The sequence below is a fragment of the Conger conger genome, chromosome 18, assembly GCF_963514075.1.
Source record: "Conger conger chromosome 18, fConCon1.1, whole genome shotgun sequence".
Classification (NCBI taxonomy): Eukaryota; Metazoa; Chordata; class Actinopteri; order Anguilliformes; family Congridae; genus Conger; species Conger conger.
In genome coordinates this window covers 15,674,048-15,690,195 of record NC_083777.1, presented here as the reverse complement: position 1 = coordinate 15,690,195, position 16,148 = coordinate 15,674,048, and the positions used below count along the sequence as shown (strand labels likewise).

Sequence of the window (16,148 nt, the reverse complement as noted above, 5' to 3'; positions counted from 1 at the left end):
CATAACCCAAGCAGAAGCAATTATTTATCTATAGCCCCGTTTACATGGAGTCCTATTCCAGGTTTAATCAGATTAACAGGCCAATCGGGATAAAAATCTATTATGTAACCACTCAAAAAGGGGTAGCACTGTGGCAAAATCTTATGAGTGTTGTTTATTCTCAGGTCTCCTTTTCAGTCCGATGATGAGGGCATCATGTCTGATCATGTACAACACAACTTTTCACTGTTCTCAGTATGCATGGGTATGGTTTCAACAGTCACCCATTTCATTTGAAAACAAGCCATTCAGTTGAACGCAAATACATGAATTCACAAATCAACAACAATGAAAACCACACCCCTGCATACCAAGAACAGTCAACTGTCCATTCAAAAAGGGAGCCAGAGAACCATAAATCCCATAATGCTTTGCTCAGTTGTGCTTGTAAACAAAGGTGATTAACAAAGAAAGCATTTTTAAACAGAAGTCAAATTAGACACATGCTTAATGTCTCATTCTCAGGGTTTTTTCAGTGGTGGAAGGTTCCCTTTAAAGGCAACATATCCAAAAACAGAACTAGTAGCCTATGTCTTTCTGCTGATTGCCTGTCGTAGCTCTCCAAAGACGTGCCTTGAATTTTCCATATGATTGGGCCGAGTACACACATAAGATGAGTGTGTTTAAAACTGAGCAAGCCTGAACAATTCTTGTGTGTTTTTTAAAGATGTGAGACAGGGTTGAGCAATAGGCTGTTTTACACCATGGTGAAGTGTGGAAAGCAGAACTGATTGCAGTCTTCATTCTGAGGAAAACCAAGTTTAGTTCCAACCCACAGATTACAAATGGGTGACTGTCTGTCACTTTAATTTGTAGACCAGGGCTATTTTGCTAGAGCTATCAGCCATGTATTTAAGAACATGTTAAAGTTTTATCAGATATACATGGAATGCAGGAATACATTTTTCACAAAATAAACCAATAATAATGATTTAATTTATGTATTTATTTATTAAAAGTTTTTGTTTATTTATCACACACAGGCACATGCATACATATGCAGCTGAGGGTTTCAGCAATGCTGATCTAATGTGAATGGTTTTGAAATTATGCTTGATGTATTTGTGTATATGTGTATATGTAGTGGTGAATAGTGGTGTCTGCTAAACAAATAATGTTCTCCTAATTATGATTATATGTTTATTAACTTATTAATTAATCAAGTAATAATAATAATAATAATAATAATAATAATAATAATAATAATAATAATAATAATAATAATAATAATCTGTATTACTTTAGCAAATATCTCTAAAAATGTATTGTTTGTAAACTTGAGTTCCTTTACAACTTGTAACTAGGTGAATTTGTGGCATTCCCCTCCTATCACAATACGCAAGCAACAGAGAAGTCAGCTTAATGTGTATATTTCATGATAATATTTGCCTTGACACTTGATTTGTAATGATTTGACATCACCGCTTCTTCGAAATACACAGGAAAGTACCCGTTTTGAGGACGCATTTCACGCAATGTACGTGTCGGGTATGAGTTGCGCGCATCCAGTGGTGCGCAGCCAATGAGTTAACCAAAGAGTGTACACGGCCAAGGGTCACTCACTAGCGTGCACAGTCTTCTCGATTACAATGGAAAAATTAAATAAACTCACTGCTCCCGCGAGTGAGAAACTCAGGTAAGAGAAGTTAAACGATTTAAACGTTTTACAGTCAAGCTGTGGGTTTCTCAGTTGAAGCATATCATGTTTTCTTTTAAGTTTCAGGTGTCGTTATTTGGACGGCTACCAAATAGATGTGTTTATCGTACAGTCTTTCAGGTGATTTAGTGGGAACACAATATCTTAAAACTAAGACTAAATTTTTTTTTTCACTTATTCCGTCATGTATTTTTAATCCTTAAAACGCCACTTCCAATGGCTTGTTTTTTCTTATTATTTATACTGTGACCGACGACCAGAGAGCTGTGACCGAAACTGTGATTATGCTGGATTTACACTTATTATGAAATGCTCGTATAATGTGCCCTCGCTCTGTTTTAACGACATGGAGGGCAAAGTCTTCTCAAATCAGTGTTCACCATCTGTCACAGGTTTACCACAAACATAAAAGGTCTCAACGCAGTGTCACCGTGAAATCAATGTTGTCTGTATGCCGCATGTGTGTATGTGAGCAATGCTTTCATTCTTTATCATTTTGCGTGAACCGTGGATTTGCAGGATAATAATCTTTCTGCGTCCTACCTTCACAATAAGAAGATTGCGAGTCATATTTAATAATGATTTATGAGACTGGTGAACATTTTGGGGAGGATATTTGAAGGGAAGTTCCACAATATATTGAAAACACAGGTACTAATAGTGTTTGCACCTGTCATTTTGGGAAACAAAACTAATGTTTAAAACAATTATCTGAGCTATTGTATTAGTCTAAAATACCCCTCCCCGCTTTTTTTTCTTTCTTTTTTTAAAAGCAAACAATATAGCTCATTAGCTGCGTTTATTGTATGCTGACGTTTTCACCATCACTAAGGGTGCTAACACGTTTGGAGAAAACTGTATAGGCATTTAGATGTCAGCGATGTAGCAGGCCTGCAGTCTGTAGCTCCAGATTGTGACATCACACCGTAGAATAATCGAGGAACACTTCATTGGAAAGAAAAAGCACATGTTTAGCCAGAAATCTCTTCCCCTTACATATGTTGGCGTAACTGAAATGGTCTGCACGTTCACTCCCACCAACAAGCGTTTCTGACATCGTTTTTTTTTTTTTTTCTGCTCAACTCTGTGCTTTGTCTGCTGAACGTCTGTTAACTGAAGGACTGAACACAGTTTAAAGTGCAGATGTGACAAAATGGCGAGGCCTGCAGCTTAAGAAGAGCAAGCGCGGAGAGCGCTCGGTGAATGAGTCACGCGCAAATGGAGACGTTACAGTAATTACACGTCTCATTGCTTGCTCTCCATCCTTCTCTCTATAATCAAGCGCTCTGTTATCATAATGACCCACTCATCCAACCAAGGCAAAGAGCACGTGCTATGAAGTGTGCAGACAGCAAGCACGCCGTTCCCAGAACATTTCTGCAATATTGCCGCATCGCTGCATGTCTGTTTGTATTCTTTATGGGAGACCAATTTCTCAAATTGGTCTGACAGGTGAAATCTTGCACCATTATGGTATTTTGACTGGCTTGCACATTCTGAACAGCGATTGTGAATACACTTGAAACAGTGAAGCAAACACAATGCAAATGTTTTATTTTTTAGGATTTTAATGAATGATAAGTCTAACACAAAACATTGTCACATAGTCACTCATCCAAGCTACAGTGATCTAAACAGGTTTGCGTCTCTATCATTTTCATGCTACATGCAACATAAAATCAGTCCAAAGACATGCAGGTTAGGTTAATTTTAAAGTCTAAATAGTCCATTGATGTACTCCTGCCATTGCCCTTGACCAGGGCACTGGCCTCAGAACAGGAGTTGGTCCCCGGGCGCCGTACTATGGCTGCCCACTGCTCCTAGGTAACTAGGAAGGGTTACATGCAAAGGACGCATTTCATTGCCTTAGAAGCCATCCATCCATCCAACCATTTTCTTAACCCGCTTATCCTGAACAGGGTCGCAGGGGGGCTGGAGCCTATCCCAGCATACATTGGGCGAAAGGCAGGAATACACCCTGGACAGGTCACCAGTCCATCACAGGGCACACACACCATTCACTCGCACACTCATACCTACGGGCAATTTAGACTCCCCAATCAGCCTAACCTGCATGTCTTTGGACTGTGGGAGGAAACCGGAGTACCCGGAGGAAACCCACGCAGACACAGGGAGAACATGCAAACTCCGCACAGAGAGGCCCCGGCTGACGGGGATTCGAACCCAGGACCTCCTTGCTGTGAGGCGCCTTAGAAGCCAATGACAACATAATGAATCTAATTCAATCTACTCTAATCTAAAAATCGATGTACAAATTGTGGTTCAACGGGTATTATGTTGCAGATGCAACTCAAAACAGTTGAGAAAAATTCGAATAAAAATGTCCACACATGGCTACTATGTTCCCATTAAACAATTTATTTTAACAAAAAATTCTATTTCATCCAAGTGGATCATCTCATTGGATGAGGATCTTTGTAAATCAAAATATCGTCCTTGTGTGTGCAAACAACATTTTGTCACAGGAATCTATTACAGTAGTGTGCCATTTGCCTTAAGTATATAGCACATACTTGCCACCCAAAGGGCACACAGGGACTCTCTGATGGAAGAGAAGCCTGTGGAAGCCATACTCATGTAGCCCATTTGCCTAGAGTATAATCAGTGTCTTACAACAAACACTTAATCATTATAACATCCAGGCCAATTTAATGACCTTGTATAGAAAACTGAAATTTAAATTAATCTGCCAATATGTGGCATATGTTAAATGACAATAATATGAAACAGCACTGATATGCATTCATATCAGCCAACACACCAAAATGTCATTTAACCCAGTTATGTCTTCCAGGCAGCTTCAGAAGATGGTGGAGGGCATTAAGAAAAATGACGGGAGCATTATGAACAGGCTGAAGAGGTGAGTTCCCTCAAGACATATCTCCCGTGGAAAATCTTATGAATATATGCTGATTTGTTTCCCGTGGGAACAGAAAATGTGTGGTTATGATTTTGTGACTCTTGGTTCCTGCTCTGTTTTTGACGTTAATCCCAATTAAGACCAAGCTGGCAACACTTCCATAAATACACAATGTGCATTGTGTTGTCATGAGATGCAATAAAGATCTTTGGAGTGTAGCTTAATGTGTCTGAGCAATTATGGTTAAATATCGGTAAGCAGTTAGCAGGGCTTTTGAGGTGTTACATTTTAGGCATTTAGCAGATGCTCTTATCCAGAGCGACTGAAATAATGTTTTTATAAACAAAACATTTATGCAGCTGGATATTAGTGGAAGCAGTTCAGGTGAAGTACCTCACTGAAGGCTAGAGTGGCAGTACCCCACTTGGGAATGGAGCAACAACCTCAGACTTGAAGCCCAGTTCCCTTAAACAGTACTCTAACCCACCACCAACAGAGCTGACGGGCCTATCTGCTGCAGGTGTGAACTGAAGCCCATATCCCATCACAGCAGTAATGGCTGCCTCATCAGGCTCTCCCTAGCGTTATCACCCTGCCTGATTTCTGCAACATTAAGAAATGCTGTATTTCTTCTTTACAGCGAGTTAATAGTACCATGTAGCGATAGGCTTTTGGATGGTCTATCCAGAAAGAGGCATTGCTACAGTGATGCTCCCCACATTTAATTGAGGCCTGAGTGTTTCTGCTCCAGTTGACTCATGGGAGAGTACTAGCGCCAGTTTTGGTGAGTGGGGCCTCCCCTGTCTGCTGGCTGTTCTGTTGATGGGTTCACCTGCAGACAGCTGGGATTGATGTACTGACTGCAGTGGACTGGAAGGGGAGATGTGGCACAAGCTGTCTGCTGAAGGCATTTTGGGGAGACTCCCTCAGTAATGAGCGCCCACTGAAGTGGAAATGCGGGGGACCAGACGATTGGGCGAGAGTGAGAGAAGGAGAAAACTAGGAAATAAATGTCCCAGAAATGAGACCTATGAAGGACAATATGTGCTGACAGCCAAGAATGAGATGAAATATAGACCTGCTGTGTGTTCTGTACTCTTCTTAAAGATCGTGGTATTGCTGAGTGCGATATACAGCATATCTCAACAAACAACAAAAAGTTTTCCGAGGACTTTCGTTTGAGTCTGAAACAAAAAAGTCAGGAAAGGAAGCCTTCCTCTTTTTACTCATTTGCTAACAAACAGGTGCTCTCTCAGCCAAAAATAGACAGAAAAAGAGAAACTGAGGGGCAAGTGGGAGAACTAAGGAAACAGTGAGAAAGAACAGAAAGAAAAGAACAGTGACAGAAGATGACAGGACATCTGTCAGTCTTTCACTTCCCCCTTCGTCTGGCCCTGAAGGGAGGCGCCTTTGTGTATTTGCACATTAATTATTTTGTGAAGCGGTTTGTTTAACTGCATTTTACTGACGGTGTTTTTGTTTTAGACCCACGTAACACAGCTTGACCGTTATAGCCTTTCCATGTTAGGGTCTGCACTCAGCAACAGCAGCTCCCCTGAGACACTCATCTTATCATCTGTCGAGAGTAACCCCAGTTGGTGAATAATGAATCTCTCCCTCTGACTGCGCAGGTTTCAGAATGAACAAGCGGCTTTTATACGCAAAACTGGGAAAACCACATGGAACCGGTACGAAAGCTCAGGGCACCAGCTCTTGGGACACACAGGCTGGTATATTACCCAGCAGCCCACACCAGCATGGCTTTTCTTCCATGTGCGCAAAGGCCAATACTGCTTTAACCTTGTTGACTAAATCCTGGGCATGAGCAAGTCTAGCAGGCTGGCCTGGCCTTGGGGACTAGCTGTTGTGAGTGCATGTTCTCAGTGGAGACCAGGGGTGTCCAAATAAAGCCCTGGAGGGCTGCGATGTCTGCAGGTGTCAGTGGTTTCTTTCCAGTCCAAAGCCAAATGAGGCGTTGTGAGCAAGGTGTGTGGAGTTTTTAGCTAATCAGCCTCAGTAATGAAGCACTGCTGAAACACACTGAAAGCCAGCAGACACAGCAGCTCACCGGGACTGAATTCTGTGACCGATGCTGTAGCGAGCACTGGACTGGAGTGTTGATAAGCATTGAGGTAGGGGTAATAATGGCACCCTTGGCCATTATTAAAAGGTGTAGAGGTTTTCAAACGCATGGTGTAGCTCTTAACATTCTCACAGCTCTGTTATTTCCTGTTGCTCATGGCAATCAAACTGTGACTGACAACGGAAAGCTTAATCTTGTTTTGTTATTGGCTCTAACATGACTGACGGCATGAAGGATTGCGATTGTATCTGGCGTGAAAGGTTGCAATAAAATAATCTCTGATGTTCTGAGGCATAAGACATACCACTTACCCTTGAATGGGAGGGGGATCTTAATAAACTAACGTCATTGAATTCAGCTTGCTATTAACTTGTAATGCCAGAATATTAACGAAAACGCTGCATATGATGTTTGTCCTTAATGCTGTCTATAAACACTTGAAAGAACAATTTGTTCATTGCTTTTAGAGAGAATAAATGACTAGCAGAAGAAAGACTTAGATGCTTAAAGCTCTGTGTGACACAGTTTTTAACATTTCCCACTGGCATTTATTATTATTTATATTTATCATCCAAGTCTATGGTTTTCTACAACAGTTGCAATTTCCTGAAAATATCTACCAATTAAATGTCACAACATTTTGTAAAACTATGTCTACTGAGCAAGTAGACATGTCCTACTCATTTGTCATTCATTTTGTTTTCACGGCTCTAGATTAAAAAAGAAACCACCACCAAAGCTTCCCACCAGAGACTACAACGCAGGTAAGACACTTAGACAGAAGGGCAGAGCTCCTTCACCCTTGGCTGTCTGAAACCCAAGACGCTACCAACAGCCGAGGGTGAAAGACAAGTTCAGCTCTTTATTTGTGGTTCCAGGTAATCTGTACGTTCTCCTGAGCTTTCTCCAAATTTACACAATCCTTACTGGGAAAGACACAGTTTTTATGCAATATCTGAACAAATGAAAACTAGCTGAAAGGAAGTGTTTCTTCCTCTGTGACAAAACACTCAGGTGTTATATGATATCAGGTGCAGCCACTGCTCTCCCACCTCACTTTTCGATGTTCGCCTAATCGTATCTGAGCGCTCGAACCCACGTCTGCTGTGGAGTCCCAGAGCACAAGCGCTGATTCAGACTGAGGGCAGAGGGACTGCTGATGTCAGAGGGGATTTCAGCAAGAGCCCTGTCAGCACTGACCAATCCTGCAGCAGCAAGCTGTGGCCTGACATGGGTGGTGATGTCACAGAATGGTACACACCCCTCCTCTGGCATGTGTGGGGGTAGCCCAAAACACAGTCATGGGAACACAGGATAAGGAGAACCGGCACAGGGGATTGTGGGGATTTTTGACTCACGAGCACCCTATGTTTTGCTGCAATCCCGGCTCTAACTCACACACACACTAACGGATGTACAACCGCATACGTGTTCTGAGTGCTACTGAGGTTATGGAGGCAGTTTGCAAACATGCAACCAACCTGTAAAATAGGGTATCCATTAACACTTTGCCCCTCGCCTGTTCTGCTATAGTAAGCATGCCAACATGATATCACAATCCTCATACCCCTCTCAGATTAAGGTACTGACAGTACTGTCAATGTTCATATGCAAACTTGTGACGAGACAGTACATACACTCACCTAGCACTTTATTAGGAGTTCATTAGCACCCCACAAGAAGAAGACATTATGATAAAACATTGGCCCTTGTCAAAGTCGTTCTTTACGCCTGCCCATTTCTCCCACATCCAACATGTCGACTACGAGAACCAACTGTTCCCTTACCGACTAATATACCCCAGACCTTGACGTGCGCCGTTGTTACGAGATAATCAATGTTAATTCACTTAATCTGTGAGTGGTCATAATGTTTTAGCTCATCGGTGTATACGTCAGCCTTTACAACCTGTATCTATAAATTGATTTATTATTAAAGGTAAACGTTATAATTAGCTCAGAAACATTCCTATCCCTGTGCTGCTTTTCCAGATGACAACGAGGACGGTGATGAGTGGTCGGGATCTGAGTTTGTAAGTTCCGTGTGTCAGTATGTTCACTCAACAGTGAAATAACAGTACAATAATACATGACACTTAATATTTTTACTTTCTAATATAGCATTAGAAAATAATTCAATAGTATTTTACTACATACTATATAACTGAATAATGCTTTAACGATATTACACAACTAGGCTAAATGTAAAATAATAAGAGATGTTTATTGAGTGGCAGGTTGGGGGACTTAATGCTGTCTGTGTGCTTGATTGGCACGAATGTGCCAGATGTAGGTTTGGCTCCTGAGCTCAGAATGTTTTGCTCTACACACTGGATATTAGTTTACCCTCTAAACTGCCATCAATGCAACCAGGAGCCAGATAAGAGAAAGGGGCAGTTTTTACAGGGATTACTTCCCGTTTATTTTCCTTCTACTTCCTGCCTGTCTGTTCTATTAGGAGGTGACCATGCTGCTGGTGAAATGTTGGGTCCTGTAGTGAACATCCACCAGTAGCATCACACACTAACACTGTATCTACCACTTAGAATAAATAGCATTTTATGGAGGGAGGATGCACCCCCGAAAATGGAGCACAGTGCTGACAGAGAGCAATCCAAGAAAGAGAAGAAGTTAGCTGCACAATCTATTATGCTCCCTAGTACGTTATTGCAAAAAACGGACTTTTCACACAGTTTCGACTTCAGAAGAAGAACATACAATTACAAATACAACAATTACTTTTATTTAGAAGTTGAGTACATTTTCATGACAAAAATAAGTTAAAAAATAGAATTTTTGCATAAAAATAAATAAAAGAGCTTTTAAATTGCATTTAACTGAGTGAGTGGAAATTGGTTGAAATTGTGGCTGAATGTGTTTCAGGACAGTGATACGTATGAGGATCCTCTGGAGGACCACGATGACAGCTATGAGCCTCCTCCATCTGAGCAGGAGAAGAGAGTGTTCAGCCCTGCCACAGCAGCTGCCTTCCCCAGGGGAGAGTACGTAGGTAAATGTCCATCTCCCACTGGCCTACAATACCCAAAAACTACAGTACCCTCTTACAAAGACCCTCCCTCAAAATTAATCTACCAGGCCCTCAAACCTTGAGCCAAGATTGCACTACCCATTTGACTTCAGTATATCATAAAGACTGAGAACTACACAATCAATCATTGTTCTCCCATGTACCAACAACTATCCATCATGCCTAACTCACAATGGATCTTGAGATGCAAGAGACTAATTCAGCTTTTTAATTAAAATAAAATAATTAAAAAACGAATGGTGTGTTCAGATGTTATAGCCACTAAGACCGTTCACTGAAACTGTGACAGACTGTTGATCTACATTTTAAAGTAAATATTGACAAACTTGCATCTTAAAGAGTTAAAAGAATATCTGAAATTTCATATTTAACAGAGAGGAGTGTATCAGGTTTGCAGGAGGCTGCTAAGCAGCTGTTCAGACATGCAAGCAGTGTTCAGTCGACCGTGATGCTGGGCTGCAGGGGGTGGGCGTCGGTACATTACGCAAATAACGACATCCTGTTGCCAATCTCTCTGCCCACCAGACAGCCTCCGAAGCAGGTCCACCGACCCCCCCAGACACCCAGCGCGCCCCCCAAGAGACCACACACCTCTTCTGCCCCCCAAACGTGCCCCGCCTGAGGACAACAGCGTAAACCTCACTCTTTATCATCTAATCTGCCTGGTGCCACTCTCAGCTGTGTGCTATTTAAGACGATCGGACATGCTAAATGCTAAATAAGAACTGCAGATAGATAGTGAAAAGATAATGGAATAGACCATTACATATTCAGATCCTGAAGGAGAGACTGGAAACTGGCCTTGACTTTGACACACTGCTCCATTATGTAGTCGCTAAGAGTTGCTTTTAACCAGGGGTCACTTACATAATCATCTTACATTACCAGTGTTCAGAGCAGGATGCACGTATCTAGGGCATCGTACAGTGCCACTGAAACTCTGAAAATGGCAGAAACATTGTACCGCCGTGCTATTTTTGGGTTACATTACTACTTTTTTTAAACCTGTCAGATCCTCCATTGTTCAGTTTCATTCCCAGAATGCACTGCCAACCCAAAACACCAACGCAGCATTTTTTACCGACGGCTCTGTTGTGTTTCCAGGAGGATTACATTGACCCAGAGGAAGGAGAAGATGACAACTACATTGATCCTTCTGAGAAGCCTGCACCAGGTACAGTAATCAGAGGCCTGACTAGTTCTGCACTTTCACAGTTCCATGTTACTGGGAGCTGCCTTGTAATAAGTTAAAAATAAAAATCTCATTCTTAATAAATAATGTCTTTCCCCCAGAGCGTCCATCAGTAAAGAGTGGATTCAAACCTGCAACAAGCCAGCCGCCAGTTCCCAGCACCAAGCTGGAACGTTCACATAGTCCAGGTGCGTGTGTGTGTGCGTGTGCGTGCGTGTATGCGTGTGTGTGTGTGTGTGTGTGTGTGTGTGTGTTATTGAATCACTGCTGAATCAGCTGCGGTGGCTGATAGGCAGTATGGCAGGCACTCATTACTAATAAAAACAGAGGTAAGTATACTTCACTGTGCAGTACTGTATGCATTATACTATCATCAACTATACTACAGTAAATGATGTACAGCACTATATTATTTACTGAGCTACACTATAGTGTGTCAAGACGTCAATACTGCACTATGATATTTACTCGTATAAAGGCAAGATTTTGAAATATTTTGTCCATCCCATAATTTATCCAGTAGCATTGAAATGCTGTGTTGATATGCAAATAATGTGTAGTTACCCTACCCTACACTTCTCTTTGTAATGTGGAATTGAGCCTAGTGGGAGGTTTTCACACACTTGTTTGCACGTTTACATGGGATCATAAATCCTGACACGCTTAAGAAATGGATGTTCAAATGTAATCAGGCTTGTAACACATTACTGGCAATTCGCGGCAGTAAGGTACAACCCATCAGCAAGGAAAATGTTCACAGTTTTTTCTCAATTTTCACGCGTTGATGCACTTTCTTCAAGAAACAAATAAAATGGGTAAACCATTATTATCTGTCCCATCTGTTGATTTGTCTGTGACCACAGATGCACTGCGAGTTGTAATGATCAGTTCTCTTCTGTCAAAGCTGTCTATCTGATGGAATTGCACTGAAATGTATTACATGCTTGTTGAATACAGAAAAATAACCTATGCATCTATGCAATGGCTAATCCAGTTTTTCCAGTGGAATATTTGTCCAATCTTGACTGAGATCCAGCTGTGGCTCAAGGCCCAGACCATTCCCCATTGGGGTTGATCTCAGACCTTAACTAATGTTTACTTGTTCGTCTCCAGTTCTCTACTCTGCGATTGAGTGCCTACAGTGACCCCTGCTGGATAATAGCAAAAATACCTTTGGGTCATGTGACACAGACAATCTGGCAGCCCTAGCTATGAACACTGTATTTCATTAGGAGCTGTGTTAAAACTAGCACAACCTTGTTTACTGAAGTTATGTTAATAAAACATTTACCATTTTTGAATACAAGTTCTTGACACAATTTCTTAAAGTCAATTTGTGTGAAGGACCTCCACTTCTAAAAATGTTCAGAGGTAATAATAATGGCATCTGGGACAGCTGCTGTTCTTTTTAGTGATGTTTGGTGCTGTCCTATCATCAAATGCATATGAAGTCATCAATGTTTTTATCTCTCTTAGATGTGTACGAAGTTCCAGATCAAGAGGTAAGTTTATGCATAGTCCAAGACTTTTCATAGTTAATTGAAAAATCTGACAAAATAACGCATTTATAGACACAATATTTATGACCATAATATACAGTAAGATATTTGTAATATAATGTAATTACATGAAATTCATGGATGGTAATAGGAGGTGTTTCCTCTTTTCAGTAGCATAATAGCAGATTAGTTAGTATGTGCATTTCCACGATGATGTACCTTAACATGTTGTCTAACAGGTTTTATTTTCATTTTTATGAAAAAGGAAAATTCAACTCCAGTGAGCAGGTCAGTGAATTCTTCATCAATCTCCTACTGCAAAAATAGTTTTGAGAAACAGCAGTAATCTTTGTCAGGCCGGACATATTACATTGTTCACTGGGAGCCTTCTGACCTTCAGAATGTATTAACGGGAGGTTTTGTCTTGATTGATTAAGATGCTGCTGAAGGTTATGTTCTCAAAGAGATAGTTACCACAGTTCATAAAATTTGGCGTAAAGTAGTCTTGTATTTCTGCCACAAAAAACTGCCAAGCCAAAGAGCTCACTCATTACAACTACCCTTAGTCTCCTTAATGGCCAATTGAACAGACAAGAATGTGTGGTGTCTGATTTAGGACCTAATAACATGTATTTATGATGACTGGGAGAAAGAGTATTGATTTCACGAGAACAACTCCAGTGCCAACTTTTGTTTCACCATTAATTTCAGTTCCTTCTTGCATGCTCTGGTTTTTGGTCAGTACAAAACTTCCAGTTTGCAGCCCTCAATCAAAAATTCCAAAGCAAAGGAAATTTCAAATGAATGCATTTCCTGTTTTAAAAGGTCAAGTGTACGTCTAAGACCACCAGCACAACGTACGCCCCCTAGAGCTAGTCCAAGGTAAGACACCCGTGTTATTTTTAAGCTTTGGAAAAGCCTAATATTAATGGAGAATTGACAACAAGAAAGATAGAAAATTGAGAATAAATATAACTTAAACATATGCACAGAATATGAAAGCAATTGAATTAATATACATGTATAGATTTAAGTATGATATGTTTTGACTCAGTTTCTATCAAGCCAAGTCATAAATATCAGAGGAGGATTGAATCAAGAAGGTAGTCTGGGCTGTGTTTCTGTTTCCATGATGCTATGAAATAAAATAAAAAATAGAAATAAAATATTGAAACTGTTTTCTGTTTGATTTCCTGTAGACTGCATACCAAGAAGCCTCTTCCTGCTGCTGTATGTACAGCTTTTGTGTGTGCCCTCCCCGCAAACACACATATACACTTTATTAGGAACATTTTTACCTACTCATTCATGCAATTATCTAATCAGCCAATCATGTGGCAGCAGTGCAATGCATACAGTCATGTAGAGCTTGAGTTAATGTTCACATTAACCATCAGAATGGAGAAAAAATGTGATCTAAGTGACTTTGACCGTGGAATGATTGTTGGTGGTTTGAGTATCTCAGAAACTGCTGATCTCCTGGGATATTCCCCATCATAACTCTTAAGTGGACAGGTAGAAGTCTAAAAAATAAGTAATAAATACCTAAAAAAGTGCTCACTACTAATGATACATATACACATGTGCACACACACCCACACACACACTGACTCAATCACAGGCACACGTAGGCTCACAGGGACCATGCAAGGTAAGGCAGGCAGAAATGTCTTCAGACACTGTTGGAAACTGAAATCAGAAGTGGTTGCGTGCACCCTGGCCATGGCCTCTTTTGTGGTCTGCAATTTCTGTGAGAAAGCAGGTAAACCATTGCCTTTCAGTCATTATTTGCAATGTTTCTCTGAAGACATTCTGGCCAGCCTTAACACTTCTGCTCACCAAAGTCTGAATACTGAGGTGATAGAACGTGATCAGTTTATTTTCAGCAGAATGCCAGATGTATGTATTATGTTTAGAGAGGTAAACATGCCGTTAACCATTACATCATTTCCTTTTCACAGGAACCAGTGGGGGATGGAGATGAGGATGAGTATGAAGTCTGCGATCCTGATGAGAGTAAATGTCATTATGAATATGGATGTCTGAACAGAGATGTAATTATGTATGCATGCAGATGTGAATTCATTCAGTCAGTCACAAGAGTCACGCCAGCTGCTAGGCTGTAGGGAATTTTGAATATTCATTCAATTTATTATTTTTTTTGACAAGAAAAAAAATCCTTCCCCTTCCCATGCCTGGTAAAAACCAACTCTGTGGACTTGCAACATTTCCTGTACTGGCGTTTCACATAGTTTTTAAGTGACAGTTTAGTCGACAATGATGAAATTGATGCTGCGGAGACAAGATTGTACAGTGTGATCCAGTTATAAATCATCATGTAGTTCATGAGTGTAGCTCTAAAAACCAGGATATGATTAGTTTCCCAGCTTGTGTCATCAACGCCGTATTCCTCAGAATTGATGGGTGACTCATGCCCTCTAGTGCACACCATTGTAAGTGTAGTTATCTGAAAACTAAACCTCTGAAATCTGTCAAACCTAATGTATTAGTATAAGATAAATTAGTCTCAAAGGGGCATTTTCAAAGTTTCTGAGGTTAATTTGGCTAGGATCCCTTCAAACATACATGACAGTCTGAATGGAGCCCGGATAAGTATAGGATAAATAAATGAAAACTGTTATCATAAATCCAGTCAGAAGCCTGGTCCGTGGTCTTAAATGGCTAAGGAGCCTTGCTGCTTCCCGCCTTTAAAGAGGCAGCCAATTCAGGCCAAGTAAACCAGGAGTTTTGAGCTGCGTGTTCAGCAGCTGTTCATGTGCCTATACAATAATTAAAATGTTTGTACAGAAATTGACTTGAAAAGAAAATATGTATTATTTCTATTTGCTCACATAGTCTTTCTCCCACCAAGGTGAAAATGCGGAGGAGAGTTCGTCGCCTTCACTGACAGTTCCTACTCCACGCCCCAGGGCCTTGTGGGTACAATATTTTATTTGAAAAAGAAAAACAACATTCTGTATTTGTAATATCAGATCAGAGCATCTAAGTATCTCTGCAATTGTTATAGAAAAACAGACAAAACATAACTGGAACTCCAACTCCAGCTAAGACCACAATCATTATAGCTAACTGCCAATAGTTTACATAAACACATATTAACACAAATATTCCATTTAGTGTACATACTACAAATATTACTTGGTATGTGGAATGTTAAATATTCTTTCTTCTCTTTCTGAGTGTCTCGTAAAATATTCAGTGACTCACAAAGTCTCATGTATGTGTATTAATGAAATGGCAGGTTCAAAAATGAAATGTACCTAGATCACTTTAGCTAATGGCAAAACTAAGTAGACATGTCACTGCCTGCTTACCCGTATATTAGCATAAACTGTCAAAGTTATGAAGGTCAGATAGATGGAGTAAGCAATGAGCCAGATATCTGTTGAGTAAATTGAATGTGTGATTGGATGATTTTGTTGGAGCAGAAAATTCTCTGGAGAATGTTTGCCATATTATGAATGTCCATTTCCTCCAGAATAATAATGTTGATCCTATCCCATATGTCTCAGCATACAATATAAGGTCTGAATAATTTTTATTTTTGCAGGAATAAACCAGGTGTTCCTGCAAAGCCGGTAATCCACTATTGTGTTACTTGTGATTTATAAAATGTATTTCAGAAATGGAGAACAGGATATTCCTCTTATAATATTTAAAATGTGGCAAATCCATGTAGGAGTTGGATCAGCCTGACAAAGGCTTGTAGAGTTACTTTAGTTACTTTC

At 40.5% G+C, this 16,148-nt stretch overlaps 1 protein-coding gene across 4 annotated transcripts in view; it reads left to right on the top strand.

Moving 5' to 3' along the window:
* blnk (B cell linker) overlaps window positions 1-16,148 on the top strand; it is a 35,645-nt gene that overhangs the window by 14,941 nt on the left and 4,556 nt on the right. The window contains exons 1-16 of one of the 4 annotated variants that reach the window (XM_061228447.1): window positions 1,523-1,675; window positions 4,512-4,577; window positions 6,209-6,265; window positions 7,375-7,424; window positions 8,652-8,692; window positions 9,543-9,669; window positions 10,234-10,340; window positions 10,813-10,882; window positions 11,002-11,088; window positions 12,377-12,402; window positions 12,665-12,687; window positions 13,225-13,281; window positions 13,599-13,629; window positions 14,361-14,415; window positions 15,272-15,335; window positions 15,971-15,998. In XM_061228447.1, the coding sequence (XP_061084431.1) occupies window positions 1,629-1,675; window positions 4,512-4,577; window positions 6,209-6,265; window positions 7,375-7,424; window positions 8,652-8,692; window positions 9,543-9,669; window positions 10,234-10,340; window positions 10,813-10,882; window positions 11,002-11,088; window positions 12,377-12,402; window positions 12,665-12,687; window positions 13,225-13,281; window positions 13,599-13,629; window positions 14,361-14,415; window positions 15,272-15,335; window positions 15,971-15,998 (936 nt within the window). In that variant the 5' untranslated portion in view covers window positions 1,523-1,628. Of the gene's footprint in view, window positions 1-1,522; window positions 1,676-4,511; window positions 4,578-6,208; window positions 6,266-7,374; window positions 7,425-8,651; window positions 8,693-9,542; window positions 9,670-10,233; window positions 10,341-10,812; window positions 10,883-11,001; window positions 11,089-12,376; window positions 12,403-12,664; window positions 12,688-13,224; window positions 13,282-13,598; window positions 13,630-14,360; window positions 14,416-15,271; window positions 15,336-15,970; window positions 15,999-16,148 lie in introns of those variants that run through there. The other 3 variants (XM_061228445.1, XM_061228448.1, XM_061228446.1) reach the window with 3 other exon arrangements.